Source organism: Pipistrellus kuhlii, unplaced genomic scaffold (genome assembly GCF_014108245.1).
Source record: "Pipistrellus kuhlii isolate mPipKuh1 unplaced genomic scaffold, mPipKuh1.p scaffold_m20_p_11, whole genome shotgun sequence".
Lineage (NCBI taxonomy): Eukaryota > Metazoa > Chordata > Mammalia > Chiroptera > Vespertilionidae > Pipistrellus > Pipistrellus kuhlii.
The window spans coordinates 5,278,177-5,294,610 of record NW_023425416.1 but is presented as its reverse complement, the minus strand read 5'-3'; the positions used below and the strand labels follow the sequence as shown (position 1 = coordinate 5,294,610).

General features: G+C 48.0%; 1 protein-coding gene across 18 annotated transcripts in view; it reads right to left on the bottom strand.

Moving 5' to 3' along the window:
- MAGI1 (membrane associated guanylate kinase, WW and PDZ domain containing 1) overlaps positions 1–16,434 on the bottom strand; it is a 513,936-nt gene that overhangs the window by 205,311 nt on the left and 292,191 nt on the right. For all 18 annotated transcript variants that reach the window (XM_036430606.2, XM_036430608.2, XM_036430609.2 and 15 more), the window contains exon 2: positions 16,135–16,251. In XM_036430606.2, the coding sequence (XP_036286499.1) occupies positions 16,135–16,251 (117 nt within the window). The remainder of the gene's footprint in view (positions 1–16,134; positions 16,252–16,434) is intronic.

Here is a 16,434-nt window from a genome sequence, read left to right as displayed (position 1 = left end):
GCGGAGAGAGGCGGGTTGGGGGTGGGATCCGAACCCCTTCCTCCTCGGCGAGCCGGGGCGCCTCGGCCACCTGACCGCGGGGCGGTCTGCGAGGGAAGAAGGTGCAGGCGGCGGAGCGGCTGGCGGCGGGCGCGGGAAGGGAGAGAGGATGCCCAGGCTTGCGCCTTTTATATTACCAGCGACATTGCTAACACATGACAACAATTTCCATCTGTATTTAAGCCGGGGTGTGAGAAAAGAGCATTACATCACAGCCCGGCTCGGGGGGCGGCCGGCTATCTAGGCCAGGGGCGAGGGCGCACCTGCGTGCCGGCGAGGAGCGGGCGGGCGTCTCTGCGGCCAGGCGGGTAGGTGCCCTGTGCCCTGTGCCCTGTGCCGCCGGGTCCTGCGGGAGCCCCGGGCCAGGAAGGTGGGGAATGGGGCTGCTCCCTGGTGGCTGAGGGCGGGGAGGTGGAGATTCTTGGTTAGGGGTGCAAAAGGGCAGAAGGCTCCAGTGCTTCTGGTGGGACCCCCCCAGGGTGGGACTCCTCAACCTCCCCTCCCCCCTTCCCACCTTGCTGCCTCTCCCCCCACCTCTGGAAGGAATTTCAAAGACAACAACTCTCATATTTGAAATCACAGTTTTCCTTGGAGTTAAGATAAAGGTGGACAGAGAGGCTTAGAATATTAATGAGAAGAATCCACTTTCAAGGAATAGGCACTTGAAGAATTAAGAGCAGAATCTGGCTCAGCACCAGGCTGTTGCTTTGCTGCTTATTATCTCTGTCACTCAAGCCCTTTGAAAGCATCTGTAGGAGCCCAGGCCTTATCTCCATTCCCATTCCGTGTGTGTGTGTGTGTGTGTGTGTGTGTGTGTGTGTGATGAGACACCCTCTCCTGCCCCTGGTGAGCAAGCTTTACCCAGACCTCTGCCCTCGGAGAGCTAAGCTTTCTCTAGTGCCAGGCGGTCAGTCCTTGGCAGCTGCTGATGCCACTCCTGGTCTGGGACAGAGGGTGACAAGGCTGTCAAGCAGGAAGTGGGCCCTGGGCCTGCCTGGATCAGCCAGGTGTTAGAGTCAGGCACGACCATCCCCCAGAATTCACTCCCCAGCCCAAAGAGAAGGAGAGGAAGGGGCGGGAGGGGCTCTGAGTGGAGAAGGGTAGAAAAATAGGGAAGGGAGGCAGAATCAGGATACTTCCCTCCCCCTGGGGGTGGGAGGAGAAGGGAGTCAGAACCTCCATTCAGAATGGGCGGAGGCCCACGTGATAGGAAAGCAGCCTTAAGAATGAAAGGCAGAGTCCACTGGCCAGGGAGTAACAAGGTAACACCGGTCCCTGGATGGGATGCAGTGAGGTGTGCCTTAGCATCACAGATGAGAAAACAAGTCTGTCCCTTCCCTGTGTGACTCGGCCAGCAGCCCCCACGTACACGGAGCACAGATGTCTGACTGTCCGTCCCCTGAACCTCCCGCGTGTGGAAGGAATGCATTCCAACGCTCCCCGTCCTTCTGGTCACGCATGGTGGTCAAAGCCGCAACTTCACCTGGCTCCACCATCCTGCTGTGTGACCCTGGTTAAGTCCCTGCCAGGCGGGGCCTGTTCCTCTGGATAAAAAATGGAACAAAACCTCCCCGCTTGCTGGGAGGGTAATGTGCGCCAAGGGCCTGGCACCTTCTCCGTGATAAGTGCTCACTAAACTGTCTCTGTGTAAAGTGTCTCCACAAAATGCAGGCTGTCCTCGCTGCTGCGGGCCCTGCACGCTGAGCAGATCCCAGGCCCCCTTCGGAGCGCAGAGCCCAGCCCTGGTCACTCCGCCTGTGGGCAAAGTGGGCAAGGCCTGGGGGAGAGGTCCAGGCCTTCGCTGCCTGCTGGCTCCACTTCTACCTAGGAAGGCGCACGCCCTGGGAGCGGAAGAAGTGTTAGCTTATATATTTGGTCTGAGAGAAAAAATAAATTTAAGGGAATCATTTATCAACCATAAACGAAATACATGTGGACAGTCAGATCATGACCCTTTTAATCATCATCAAAAAAAGAAAAGCAGATTCTATTTAACACTTTTGAAAAGCTTTAGCCACAACCTAATACAGAAAAATGAAATTTTCCTTTTATTAATTTTTCACAAGAAAATGATCGTGCAGAATAAATTACAAGGAAGCTGCATAAAAACTGCACGGAAAGGGACAAAAACACAAACTCCATTCTCTCCCTGAAAGAAAGAAGGAAAGTTTTATTCAGGAAGTATTCAGGATGTGGCTCTCCAGTCTTCAATAGGGGGAGAAAACAGCTCTCATTTGGTCTGGAAATAGCTTTGACAATAACAGATTATTTTCACCCGCAGCTCCAAAGACCAGCTTTCCACGCATAAGTGAAGCAGAAGCAGAAGATTCCATGAAAATCTACTTCCTTATCAGAGTATATATGGATCTCAAAGCTGAGCCTGTGTGGTCTCTAGCTAGGCCAGCAGAGACACTTAACTGCATTTCTTATGAGCTCCTTATCCCACATAGTTCAAGGGCTAACCCTGGGCCAGCCTTCCCTCAGATCCTGGCTCCTCAACCTTCAGGGCGAGCATGTGGTAGCCCAGTGTAGAGTGTCCGCAGAGTGCAGACACTTCTTCACTAGCAATTTTTACAAACAACTGAGAAAAGGGCCAAGAGTTCCCCTCATTGAACAATTTGAAAACAATTAGGGAAGTGATCGGGAGTGGACTAATTAAATGCTGTGGAAATGTGACCACCGATGAGGCTCCTTCAAAGCCCACCTGGGGCTCTTTCTCTGTCCGAATCAGTGGGTATTCTACCATGCACCTCCCCTTCCCACCCGGAAAGTGAGATACAGGGTTCCTGCCACACAGCTTTGATACAAAGACTGAGTGCCCGGCACAGGGGAAAAGTGCTGTGTCAGTGTTTGCTGCCTTCAATCACTACTGACACAGGAGTGCATTCCTCACAAAGCTTGCTCTGCACGTCTTCCCACAAGTATTTACTGTTGGATGCAGTAAAGAGGCATGCACATCTATCTCTAGGTTTGAAAAAAAAAAAAAGGCCAACAGCAAGCATACCATTCTTACACGAGAATGTTGCCAGCAGGAGCTAACAGGTGCTGACAATTCTAGTGAACAGAATAATGGACAAATAGATCATGGTATATTCCTACAATGCAAGACTATATAGAGCAATAAAAAAAATCAAACTGCTGTTACATCCAAACAATATGGAGGAATCTCACAGAATGCTAGCCTAATAAGTTAGAACAAAAAAGAATACATGTTGTCTGACTTCAATTATAGGGACTTCTAGAACAAGCAAAATTAATCCAGGGCAGTGGTTGGCAAACTCATTAGTCAACAGAGCCAAATATCAACAGCACAACAATTGAATTTTCTTTTGAGAGCCACATTTTTTAAACTTAAACTTCTTCTAATGCCACTTCTTCAAAATAGACTTGTCCAGGACATGGTATTTTGTGGAAGAGCCATATTCAAGGGGCCAAAGAGCCGCATATGGTTCTCGAGCGGAAGTTCGCGGATCTTGGATCTAGGGTGATAATTCAGAAGCGAGGTTACTTACCTCTGGGAGAGAGGTGTTCAGTGAGAGGGAGCAAGAGGGGCCTGCTGGGAAGTTCACATGTTCTATATATTGATCTGAGTAATGGTTATAGGGATGGATGTGTGTGTGCATGGACAAGAGGGTGCAGGCATGTGTGTGTAAAAACACAGTTCTGTGCTTAAGATTTATAGAGCTTACCATTTGTATGTAATGCCTCAAATCAAGAAACAGAACAAATGCATTCTCTGCTAGAACCCCAAAATGCCTAGCTCCAGTAACTGGATAACTGGTATGCAACTCCGCCAAGTTTGGAACAAGGGGGAGAAACAGACCAGTTTGTGGTAGAAGGAGAGCAAAGAGATAAGGGGAAGGAAACAGAGAGAAGGAAGAGGGGGGATGGGGGCGGACAGAGGGAGAGAGAGAGAAGATGATGCGGCTGGGAGGCCAGGCCCCGAAAGCAAATATTATGAATTCAGAACGAAACAGCAAGTGCCCTATCAACAAGTTATTTTTCCATCTAGTCAATGTTCTTCAGAGAGACCGTATTTGTTTAATTATATCTGACAGTGTTTCTCAATTAGTACGTGAGCCACATCCACAGAGAGCTGAGGAGGTTTGCATGGGTGTTTCATTCTAGCGAAATGAAGGGGTCTGAAGACCCCCCATTCAGCACGTGGCCTACGGAAGGATACCTTCAGCAACCAACAGGAAAGTCAATCAAACTTGTATCAGCCACACATTTCTATTCCCTGGGGAAAACAGGGAGACCTGGGTCAAAGGACTTTCTTGTAGATCAACAGAATTAGCTGTAGTCCAGCTGGAAACACTGGTGGAACCCGGCTGACTTTCAGTCTCCCTGATGCCTCCATATGATGTCTCATTTAAAAATATATATATTTTTTTATTGTTTTTTTTATAGAGAGGAAGGGAGAGGGATAGATAGTTAGAAACATTGATGAGAGAGAAACATCGATCAGCTGCCTCTTGCACACCCCCTTATGGGGATGTGCCTGAAACCAAGGTACATGCCCTTGACCGGAATCGAACCTGGAACCTTTCAGTCCACAGGCCGACTCTCTATCCACTGAGCCAAACCAGTTTCAGCTGATATCTCATTTTTAAGTCATATCACACTTGAAGAATATTTTATCTACAAGTTGGGCAGCATTTTTTCAAAATTCCACTGAAATAGATGTCTTTTTTCTTCCCCAAATCACTAATTAAGTGAAGCTGAGACTGTGCAAAACCATTTAGAGATGGAAATAAGAAATGCGCATCCCTCGAATCAACTGAAGATGAGAACACAGAATACCGGCGCTGTCACTCCGAACAACCCTATAGGGTCTGTTTGTCTCGATGTTCATCTTAGGAGATGGGAAAGAAGAACAATGTCAAGTTCACTTACATAGAGCCACTGCAATTAGAAAGCCAATGTAATAAATCATTTACAGGGCATCCGCTTGTTGACCTTGAAGATCACTTCCCTTCTAGCATAACCAAAGCCAAGCACTTAAGGCCCTCGTACGGCCTACTTCTCAGACAGCGCACGCGAGTAGAGAAGCCCGGACCAGAAATGAGGCATCCTCGAAGACGGGGCCCAGAAACGGTTTTCTCCTGGTGACAGGAGGGTGAGAAATGAATGAGGAGGCTGTGCCCTGGGAAAACTGGGGTTCCGTTAGTACCCATCTCACTCACACAGTTCTTGACAACTGTCACCTACCCTGCTCAGGCTTCTTCCATAATAAGCAGCTACAGCTGAATGTGAAATAGCCATACCGTGGCTCAGAGGTGTCCTCCCACAGCACCCCACACCCCCAAAGTTGCCAAGGAAGGGAAGGGGCAAAAAAGCCATTTAACCCAGGCCTACTACTCATGAAGTGCCTCACATTTAGACTTTGTTCTCTTCAAATACAGTGATACCTACAGTTATAAAGACACACTAAAAAGAAGAAAATATATTTAAACGTGGGGTCTATTTTCAGACTACACTGATGTTCATGTACCCTGAATTAACGTTCTATACATGTTGCAATTAGTGAATAATGCGATTATACCACATTGCTACGTGAATGTTAAAAACATTAAATAAATGCCAACATTAAGACCATGTCCTAACTTCTTGCTGTTGCATTAGTCTTTGTTGTTGTATTTTCAAATATTTCATAAAAGTCAGACCTCTCCATCCTTAGGAGGGACACAGGAGCAAGCACCATCCAAAGGACTTCATGGTCTTGAGACTGGGCCTGGCCATCAGGATGATTCCTGTATCTATTACGCCCCCAGGAGACAGACTCCTTTTAAAGTTAAGGGAAGCCTAGAGCGGTTAAGGAGAGTCACTCGCTCACGGTCCCATGGGTGGATCTTTCCTGACTCTCCCCAGAAAAGAGGTCCCACTGCTTTCATTTGGCCCCTCCTTTGGTATTCGTTTCACTTCTTGGTCACACTGATTCGCTGGCCTCAAGACTGAGGTGGGTGCCCATTCTTTTATGTCACTCAGTCCTGGGCTTACCCTATCATGGGACTTACTTTACCCTAGGGGAGCTGCTGTAGTCTGTCTTCCCCACTACACTGTGAACTCCCCTAGGGCAGGAAATGTTACCTGCTCACAGTATATTTACTACATGTTGGTTGAATGCACAGATAAATGGCATAAATGGAGAATGGTTGGGTAAGTAGATGGATCGATTGATGAAAAAACAAATAATAGTTATTACCCAATAAGATCCAATTCTAATACTGTCTCCAGCCTTTAATTAGCTGAACTAAGAATAGAGAGATCTTATAACTGGATTACATTAGGCCTCTGGTGTTTGAGGATCCTTACTGGGGTAAGGCACCACATCACCATACCCGAAGAGCATGGCTGAGGCACATACCTGCTGAATGAATGGAAATTTGATTCTAGTCCTCAGGCTTTAAGTCTAGCTTAGTATCTTTTCTGAGGAGAATTCAGCCACTGCAAAAACTAGTCAGCCCCACCAAGGCACCAATCACACAGGTTACAAATGAAATAGTGCCCCCTGGAGTTAAATGATGTAGTGGCTTTGATGGGATCTAAGACAAGCAAGTAACTATCAAAGAATGAATAACAAAAGACACCACCCAAAGAAAAGGAATGTGTTTAGTTACTGATTCTTTTTCCTGTTTTTCTTAGATATTTTCTAGAGCTACAAACTACAGCTACAAACTAGGCTACGGGTTAAGAGCAAAACTTCTAGAGCAACAATCCACAGCTCTACCACTGAGTAGCTGTGACATTTTGACCAAGTTGTTTAACCTTTCGGTTCCTCAGTTCTTGGAATGTGGATAGTAACAGCATCTGCATCCCAGGGCCACTGTGAGGATTAAATGAGTTATTATGCAAACATAGAATAAAACCTGGCACATGGCAAGTGCTCAGGGTTAATAATAATTATCATTATACTTTCATAGTCAGCTAGAATCTCATTGGCAGGTACTTCAGATCTATTCAAGATAATTTTCCTTACTTATATTTTAAAAATCTTCAGTATGTGCATATGTGTCTGTACATATAGACGTACACATACATAGTCTGAGCGAATAAAATGTGGTGGTTACTAGAGGGAGCGCTGGTATCCATCCTGACTGCCTGGTTCCATCCATTCCATAGCTGTGGGACCAGTCACTTAGCATCACCCTCCCCATGAGAAACTATCATTAAAATTCTCAGCCTACACTTGCTATTCAATAAGTGGTCAATTTTTGTTTTATTATATGTACAATGTCTTTCAGGCTAGTCTCTCCATACTTTAATGATAAATATCAATTATAGGCTAAAAGCACTTATAATTAAAAACAGGGGATATGAAAACATAACACATATAATTCTCATCCTCAAAACAATTATTGCTTTTAATTTTTTGTATGGATTAAGTCTTAAAATACCTTCTTTAGAAATAACTTCAAATTTCCAGAAAGTTGCAAGAATAAGAATAGTACAATGAACACTGCATACCCAGATTTATCTAATAATAACATTTCAACCTATTGGCTTGTCATTTGTTCTCTCTTTCTTTCTACCCACACATAATACATTTTTAACCACTTACAATGTTTTGTTGTCATTCGAGAGCCCATTACCCCTGAAAACATGAGAGTATTTCCTAAAATAGGGATACATAAATGGTTAATTTAAAATACAATAGGAAAATATGTCATTGAGTGATGTCTACTTCTTTAAACGTAAGGTAATCCTTTGGGGTGGCTCATTTCATTGGGACTTTGGTAAGCTCGTCAGAGGATAACTGGTAAGTATCCTTATTTGGATCTTAGCATAAATGCACATAATCCATTACAGAAGCTGGAAATTACTTGTAATATTTTATTGAACACAAATAAGGATATTTCTTTTTAAAAATATATATTTTATTGATTTTTTTACAGAGAGGAAGAGAGAGGGATAGAGAGTTAGAAACATCGATGAGAGAGAAACATCTATCAGCTGCCTCTTGCGCACTTCCTATTGGGGATGTGCTCACAACCAAGGTACATGCCCTTGACTGGAATCAAACCTGGGATCTTTCAGTCTGCAGACTGATGCTCTATCCACTGAGCCAAAGTGGTTTCGGCACAAATAAGGATATTTCTTTTAAAATATAATGGCTGGTGTGGCTCAGTTGGTTGAGCGTTATCCTGTGCTCCGAGGGGTCATCGATTGTATTCCTGGTCAGGGCACATGCCGGGTTAAAAGTCTGGTCCCAGGTTAGGGTGTGTACAGGAGACAACCAATAGATGTTTCTCTCTCACATGGATGTTTCCCTCTCTCTCCTTCTCCCTTCCTTTCTCGCTAAAATCAATAAAAATAAATAAATAATAGATTTACTGTCTATTATAAATAATAGACTTACTGTTTAAGACTTATTATTTAAGTCTTAAATAATAGATTTATTATTTAAGAGATGGTTTTACCAAGTTTGAGTTTCCCCAAGAAGCATTCAAATAATGTACAATGTGTTTTATTTCATTTATTTATTTTTATTGATTTCAGCGAGAAAGGAAGGGAGAAGGAGAGAGAGGGAAACATCCATGTGAGAGAGAAACAACTATGCGAAACTTCTATGTTTCTATATAAATTGCTATGGAAATTACTTTATAATTGCAACAAATCTGGATGAAAATGTCAGCTAAATTTATAAAGCAATTAAATAAATTAACAAGACTGTGACATAGATATTTTAGTATCCTACACCCAACCAAGGATTAATCCATATGTTTTTAAGAAAATATTCTTTTTAAAAAAATTCAATACATTAATTTAAAAAATGTGCTCCAAGGTGACTGTGCCCAGAAAAATATAGCAAGAGCATGGACTCTTGTAGGCAGTCAGAACTGGATATGAGTCTGGGTTCCATCATTATTAAACTGGATCCTTGAACAAGCCTCTTACCCAAGTCCCCCACACCGACATTGCACTCATCGTACAGAGATGATAATGCTATGCCTCGCAGAGTCTAGAGAGGGTTAAAAGAGTCAAAACTTGTAAATCACTTAGCACAGTGCCTGGTACATGTAGTAACCACTCAGTTAAGGAGAAATTTATTGTTAAGCAGTGAGGCTGGTCTAACATGTTTTCATAAGAAGATTATAAATTGCATCAACTCTAATTAAACTTAAATCTAGACTCCTATAGCTTTCCCTTTTTCTACACTCCTGAGAACCCTGGAAAAAAGAGCACCAGCCATGTTTATATGAGTCTATTAAAAGACACACATAAATCAAGTTCAGTGTTAGGAGCTCTTACGTTTGTAGTTTTTCTTTTATTTTTTTCCAATGACTTCATCTGCTCAGCAAATATACAATGGCAATTAGGGTAACAACATATAATAAGAAACACAAAGAAAAAGAACATTGGGGAATTAGCTGATGCTGGGAATATGCAGAGAAAGCGCTGCTTCAAGCAGGCCTATTATTGGCTAAATCATCCAATTATTAATCTTCCCTGTGTTCTCGCCTCGCTGCTAGTGTGAGGCTGTTACTCAACAAATGCTAGGAAATGATTTCAACTTAGCGTCCCCCAAAGAATCATATAAATCATTAAAAAAAAAAGATAGCCATATAAATAAGGCCCAAAGCCTAATGAGAACTTGAAAAGAGAAATGGGAGAATGAGGCTTGAGGATTCATGCTGGAAAGGAGGGAGAGAGAGTCTGGCTGGAGAGAGGAGGGAGGAGGAGGCAGGAGGCAGGGGAGAGAGAGTCTGGGAGGTGTCTGGCTCTCTGCTGGGCTCAGGACTTCTCAGAAACAGCGATGCTAAAGGAAGAATAGAGGCCCAGGAAGCCAGGGTCACCTGTTCAAGTCAACAAATCCATAAGTGGAGAGCCTGCCAGCTGCTCCAACCCAGACCCCCAGAAAGCCTGTTGTACCTCAGCGCTAACCCCCGCCCCGGCTCCCTTGGGGAGGAGAGGAAAGGTCCCAGACCTCCTCAGAGACTCACTGCTGGGAGAGCTCTGCACAGCCCCACTGGGTGGGAGGCTGTGGGAATGAGGATGGCCATTTTGTTTCGGGTGGTCACAAAGCGGGTGTGTGCTGGCATCTATTGGGTGGGTGTTATGAGAATAACAGAGAACATTCTCACATCCCTCACAATCTTCAGTGCCTGTCCAAGCAGTCACGTGGATGGACATTTGTTAATAGTAACTATTATCCACATTATCCTATATAATAAAGAGGTAATATGCAAATTAACCCTCATGCCCACACAAGATAGCTGACCAAATGAATGAATGAAGAAGCAGGTTGCGTGGGGTGACCAGGCCAGTGGGGGGGGGGGGGGGGAGATAGTTAGGGGCAATCAGGCCAGCAGAATGGGGCAGGTGGGGGCAATTAGGCTAGCAGGGAGGGGGGCAGTAAGATGCGACCAGGCCAGTGAGGGGGGAGTTAGGGGCAACCAGGCAGGCATCCAGTGGTCCAGGATTGTGAGAGGGATATACGACTGCCAGTTTACGCCCGATTCTAGAGATCGGGCCTAAACCTGCGGCAGTCAGACATCCCCCAAGAAGTCCCGGATCCCAGATTGGAGAGGGTACAGGCTGGGCTGATGGGGGACATCCCACCTCGTGCATGGATTTTATGCACCAGTCCTTTAGTATCTAAATGACGTGTATTTTTTCTAAGCCATGGTTTTTTAATTGGGCATAAAACTTTTTACCTAGACTGTAGCATTACTTGGTGAAACATGAGCCACACCTCAGCTGGTGGAACAGGAAACTGTAAGAAGTGGTCTAACAGTAGAGGGCACCCTGCATTTAAGACCTTTTCCATGTATGTTGTAGGTAACGCTAAGCTACTAGAAAGCAATGTAAAATGTACAGCAAATGGAGAAGGAAGGAAAGGATAGGTAGGGGGAGTGAAGCGAGAAGTCAGTGGCTAGGTGGAGTCTCCAGACCACAGGCCAGCCAGAGCACATGAGAAAAAACAGCATTGGCGGTAAAGGTCGGGGAGAGAAGAGGTGAGAATTCATGAAGATTGGATCGAATAGAAAAGAGGCGGGGATTAAGAGTCTAATGGGCTTGAGCTCAGACCTTTCCTAATCTGTGCGTCCTCGGTGAGGCTGGAGTTAGAATTACAGATGTATAAGGATCATGGCAAGTACCTCGTATACAGCAAAGGAGGCCCAGATGGAAGCTATTACTACCGTTACCGGCCACCATTTCACACAGGTGAGTTCTGTCAAGGCCAAAGCGACACCGTTTTAGAGAGCGCTTATTAGAGAACCAGGGCAGTGAGCACAGCAAGGAGGTCCCGGTGACTTCTGTGTCATCAGTCTCGGGGTGTTCATGGCACTGCCCAGCTCAGGAAGCGCGACCTGAGCTTCGCCCTCATGTCAAACGCCCAGGGATGCGCGTGTCCCAGGAGGGCAGCGTGTTCCAGCACCCAGTTCTCACCCGGCCGCTGGCTGACCAGCTGGGCGGGGCGTGCCCTCGGCTCTAATGCAGACCGGGCTGGCTTTCGGCCAGTGGAGCTGGCCCAGCTACACTTAGAGAAACCGATAGGTTCAAATAGGTTTGAAAATGGCACGGATAACGATTAGGACCCCTTATGTTTACTAGCACATCCAATCTAAATTACCTTGTAGATCGAAGCAATTCCAGCCCTCTGTAAACTGCTTCGTCAATGACCTGTGCCTGCTCTATGGGTCTCAGCATCAGGCAGCGCCCTGATCGAAGAGGGCAGCTACAGAGCAAAGCACCCACCCCCGTCCCACGGCACCTCTGCCTGGAAGGACTGCCAGAGGGGATCCGGGGATCCCGGGGAAGACAGGGGCGGGCGGGGTGGTGAGTCCCCAGGGAACCAGTCCTCGGTGACTAGCTGTATCTCCTGGTGACGGCAGCCGTGTAGTGAATGACAAGCCCGCTCAGGTATCGCCTTCATCTTCAGACATCACATTAGTTAGGACGGGAGGTCACCACGCAGGAAAACTGTCAGCGCAGCAGGACCAGAGGTTTCGCAGACAGGAGGAGGGGGGATGGCACTCGAGCTCCCCGCTCCCCGGAGCCTGGCCTTCCCCTGGGCCTGGCTGGCCAGCCATGTTGTCACGGGAGACCGAGCAGCCTGCTAAGACCTCACACCTCTGAGCTGCCTCTTATTCTAAAACCTTCAGGGCAAAAGCAGCTCTGCTCTTTGCCCCTAATGCGCAGGAACCGAGGAAAAAATAAAACAAGGAACACAAAGGGCATCTTCCCCACTTCTTCGTTTTGTTCGTTCATTCAACAAGTATGTATCCAATGGCCCAGGCAATGTTCTAGGCACGCGCTGGTCACTGAGGCCGCCAGGGCCCAACCTCAGCAGAGGTAGATACTGGCAGGACAGACAGACATGCGGCAGGCAAGTACGTGCTTGAAGAGAGTCACAGAGGTGGTCTGGGAGCAGTGAGGGCAGTGGGCACAACCTCGGAGGCCTTCATGGTGGAAGTGGCATCTAGCTTAAAGCTTAACGGAAATGTAGGGCATAGCATCTGCCCGGTTATAAAAGGCAGCAGGTATGTTTGGGGATGAAGTTCCTGTGACTGCAGCACTGAGGGGAAGGAGGTTGGGAAATCCAACAGGATTTCAGGGGCAGGAGACAGGAATGCTACCACGATGGTTCTGAGGAAGGAGAGAAGTGAGCAGCATGGATGCCATGTACATGCGTTTCAAATCCATGATTTAAAGGTGATTTTCCACTGGTATACTAAGAAGAGCCCTATAAACTAAGATAAATCTAGATGTCCCAAGAGAATCCTGTAAATGATTTTTAAAAGCTGAATAATCAGTAAACCATTATTAAATTTCTATTGTATGTATTACTTGCAATTACTTGTATGTTACTTGCAAGTCATAGAGAAGATACTTCTTTTTACATAGTCCCCACCCCCAAAACATAAATCCCCGTGGTTTTAAACAGCTAACGCTATACCGCTCAGCAATGAGAAGCTTCCCTTTATCCCATTCTCAACGGTCCCTGTCACACTGCTCTAATCACAGTGTTATTAATGACACGCCTCTTCTCCCCCCTTCCCCCCCCCCCCCCGTTTCCTGTGACGGACCCCTCTCCCAAGGTGCCAGAGGTCTGGGGAGACAGCGGTGGATTGGGTGCTTCTATTTCCATGCTATTGAAGCTTCTGGAAGTCAGGGAGGTTGCAAAGGGCCACACAGCTCCAGCACGCCCTCAGGCTTCCCACCAGGACTGCAATTCACTGAGATATAGCTCTCTTTTCTGCCATAATTGCTGGGGGTTTTTTTTGGGGGGGGATGATTTTCAATGGCAAATATAATTACATTTTAATTGTGATGACCTTGCTCATACTATTGAAATAAAAGTATTTTAATAAAGTGGGAGTAGAGAGTAACAACAAGCAAAGTAGCACTGGATGGGCACTTTACACAGGCGAATCATCCTGTATAATAAAACCCTAATATGCAAATCAATTGAACAGCAGAATGACCGGTCACTATGATGTGTACTGACCAGTAGGGGGTCATTCTACGCAGTACTGGCCACTAGGAGGCAGACACTCAATGCAGGAGCTGCCCCCGGTGGTCAGCCAGAAGCCGGGTTCACAGCTGGTGAGCGCAGGGGCGGGATCCTCTCTCACCTCCTCACCGACAGCGCTAAGGGCCCCTTGGGGGTCCCAGACTGTGAGAGGGCGAGGACTGGGCTGAGGACCTCCCCCCCGCAACACACACACACACAGTGCAAATATGTCGAGCACCAGGCTTCTAGTATCTCACTAAGGCAGCTGTGCAGTGGGAGGGCTGCTGCGCAGGGGTCCGGATAAAAGGGACCCTCGATGGTGAAAGCCGTTGTGGCGTGTGCGAGGCTGGGCTGCACTGGGAGGAGAACTCCAGACAAAGGGCTTCACTTACTAATGTCTCTGCCGCGGAGCCTCCTAAGACGTACAGGAAAGGAAGGCTGCCCAACGCGCAGGCACCTGCTCATGAGGTCATCCCTTCCCAAAATACCGAAGTCCCCGAAATAGCAGCAGCAGGAAGCTCTGGAAGAGGCAGATTACACGAGCTGGTTCCCAGGGCTGGACCACAGAGCCAGGAGGGTCTGTCCTCCCCGCCCCGGGCCGCAGGGCTTCCTGAGCGGCCGGCAGGGCAGGTGGCAGAGGTCCCGCTTCCCCGTCACATGGGCCAAAGAACCAAGGCAAACACCGCCGTGGCCGGAGGGGTGCGGGCCGGGAACCGAACCTGCGCCCAGAGGCCTCTCCTGTTCAAAGGCCCAGAGGCCTCTCCTGTTCCCACCGGCCTCGGAAACTGGCCTCCGCCGAGTTTCCTGCCCGTTTTATGAAGGAAACGTAAAATGAAACGCTACGTGCTTTCTTTTTCAGCAGGAAGACCATTCGCACGTCCCAGATCCCTAATTTGCTGGTTTCGCAGGAATGCAACCCCGGGCGGGTACACACGCAAAGATGAAACGTGGATCTCCGCCGTGGGGGACGGCCGAGGTCACTTCTGCCCCAGTTCCTACGTGACGGCGGGCTGAGGACCAAGTCATTTAGCTCACAGTCAGGTGCAATAAAATCAGTGGAAAACATAAACGGGAAAGCATGCCAAAAACGTAACCATGGCAACGCCACAGATGCATCCAGAAATGGTGTGCTCCATTCCCCATTTCTTAAATTGGAATCTAAGCAGGGGGAAGATTGCACGGAGAACAATCGTGATTCTGCAATTTCCGAATTCTGCAAAACTGCGTCCAATCTGCTGTGCTAGAACCTCAGCAGCAGCCGCGCTCCAACCACAAGCCCCGATGGCCTAAGAGATGCCACTTCGCAGGTACTTGATCTGCCCGACTCTGTTTCCTCATCTGTAAAATGGGTACAAAACCCCAGCCTCAAAAGGTTATTCTGAGAGTAAGACTGGACAGTATCTCAGAGGCAGGGCAGTGGTGGATCAGGAGACCAGAGGCCCTGGTCACCCATAAACCTATTTCTGTTGGTTTACCTTAGTGCCTTGGTTTCTTGATATATAAAAACAGAATGACAACCCGTGATTAACACCAGAAATTATTACTAATCCAAGTGTAAGGAATTATTAGGGCGTCATTCAGATTCCAGTTTCAATTCCAATGCTGAAAGCCCTAGAGACTGAGGGCCAGAAGTCCCATGGGCACCTTAGGACCACACCCTCTCTGTCTGGAGCTCTGCCTGGCAGCGGGGAGAGGCCACTGGGGGACCAACCCAGGTTCCTGGAAGTCAAGCTCTTTTTCTCCTGGAGCCTTGGTTTTACTAAGAAGTAACATGGGGGCCGGGGGCGGGGGACTGTTCTAGAAGCTGCTCTCTAAGGGTCCCGGTCAGATTGACGGCCTGCATTCTTGTGGGGCGATGGCACGCCTCCGATAAGGTTACGTGTATTAGGGAACGTTCACAACGCTCACACGTTACCTGTGAAATATAACTTACTAAAGAAAGCCATTTATAGCAAACTAATCAAACAATACGCAGGTACCTTGAACTTCAATTTGTTTTTCCTTTCTTTCCCTGATTAAAATACAGTGTTTCTAAAAAGGCATTTCCAACTGTGAAGTATGGGGTACCAGAGAGGAGCCAGGAAAACCTCCCAGCAATAAAGCCAGAAATCAGACAGTCACCTGTCTTCTGGGACCCCTGCCTCGGGACCCGGCCACAGGGGGTGCAGGTTGGTAGTGTCTGGGACCTTGCAGGACCCCTCAGCTGCCAATCGCCTGTCACAGCCGCCCCCATCAGTGGCCATTCTGAAGGCCTCTGGCCTGGTCCCCGCCATTGATACAGCCACAGTTAGCATTTACAGAGGCTGATGCTCTGCCATGCGACACGGACCTGGTACCTCATCCCACTCCCTCCTCAGCACAGGGCTCTGAGTATTTGTGTGAGTGGCAGGTCCTTCTCACGGATGAGAACACTGACCCTACAGCGGCAGATCAATGGCCGGCATTGGGAGCTGGAGAGCTCTGGGCAGAGCCAGTGCCTGAACGCCAAGAAATCACCCCGCCCTGTGCCGTGCTGTGTGACCCACTGCTCCCAGTGGTTCCCGGGACCTCGGAGCCACTGGGCCAGCCGCTCTCCTCTCCCCCTGACTCCCCACCCAGCCGCCCGGGGCGCGGCGCCCGCCCCGGCTACTCACAAGGCACAGCGTGGCGGTACAGGTTGTCCCTGATGGTCTGCTGCAGCTCGTGGTCGGGGGAGCCCTTCTGGAAGCGCTGGCTAAGGAAGTGCCGCAGGTCCTTGCTCAGCTTTCCTCCTGTGGGAACGTGTAAACAGACAGAGCCCATCAGCCACAGCCTCCGAGCAGCACGGGGACCGCGGGAGGCCCCCCGCACCCCTCATCACCCGCAGGGCGTCCTCCCCGAGGGTGAAGGCAAGCGAGGATGCAACGAGGACAAAACAGCACTGATGTGGGGGTCCCCTTTCACATCATACCAGA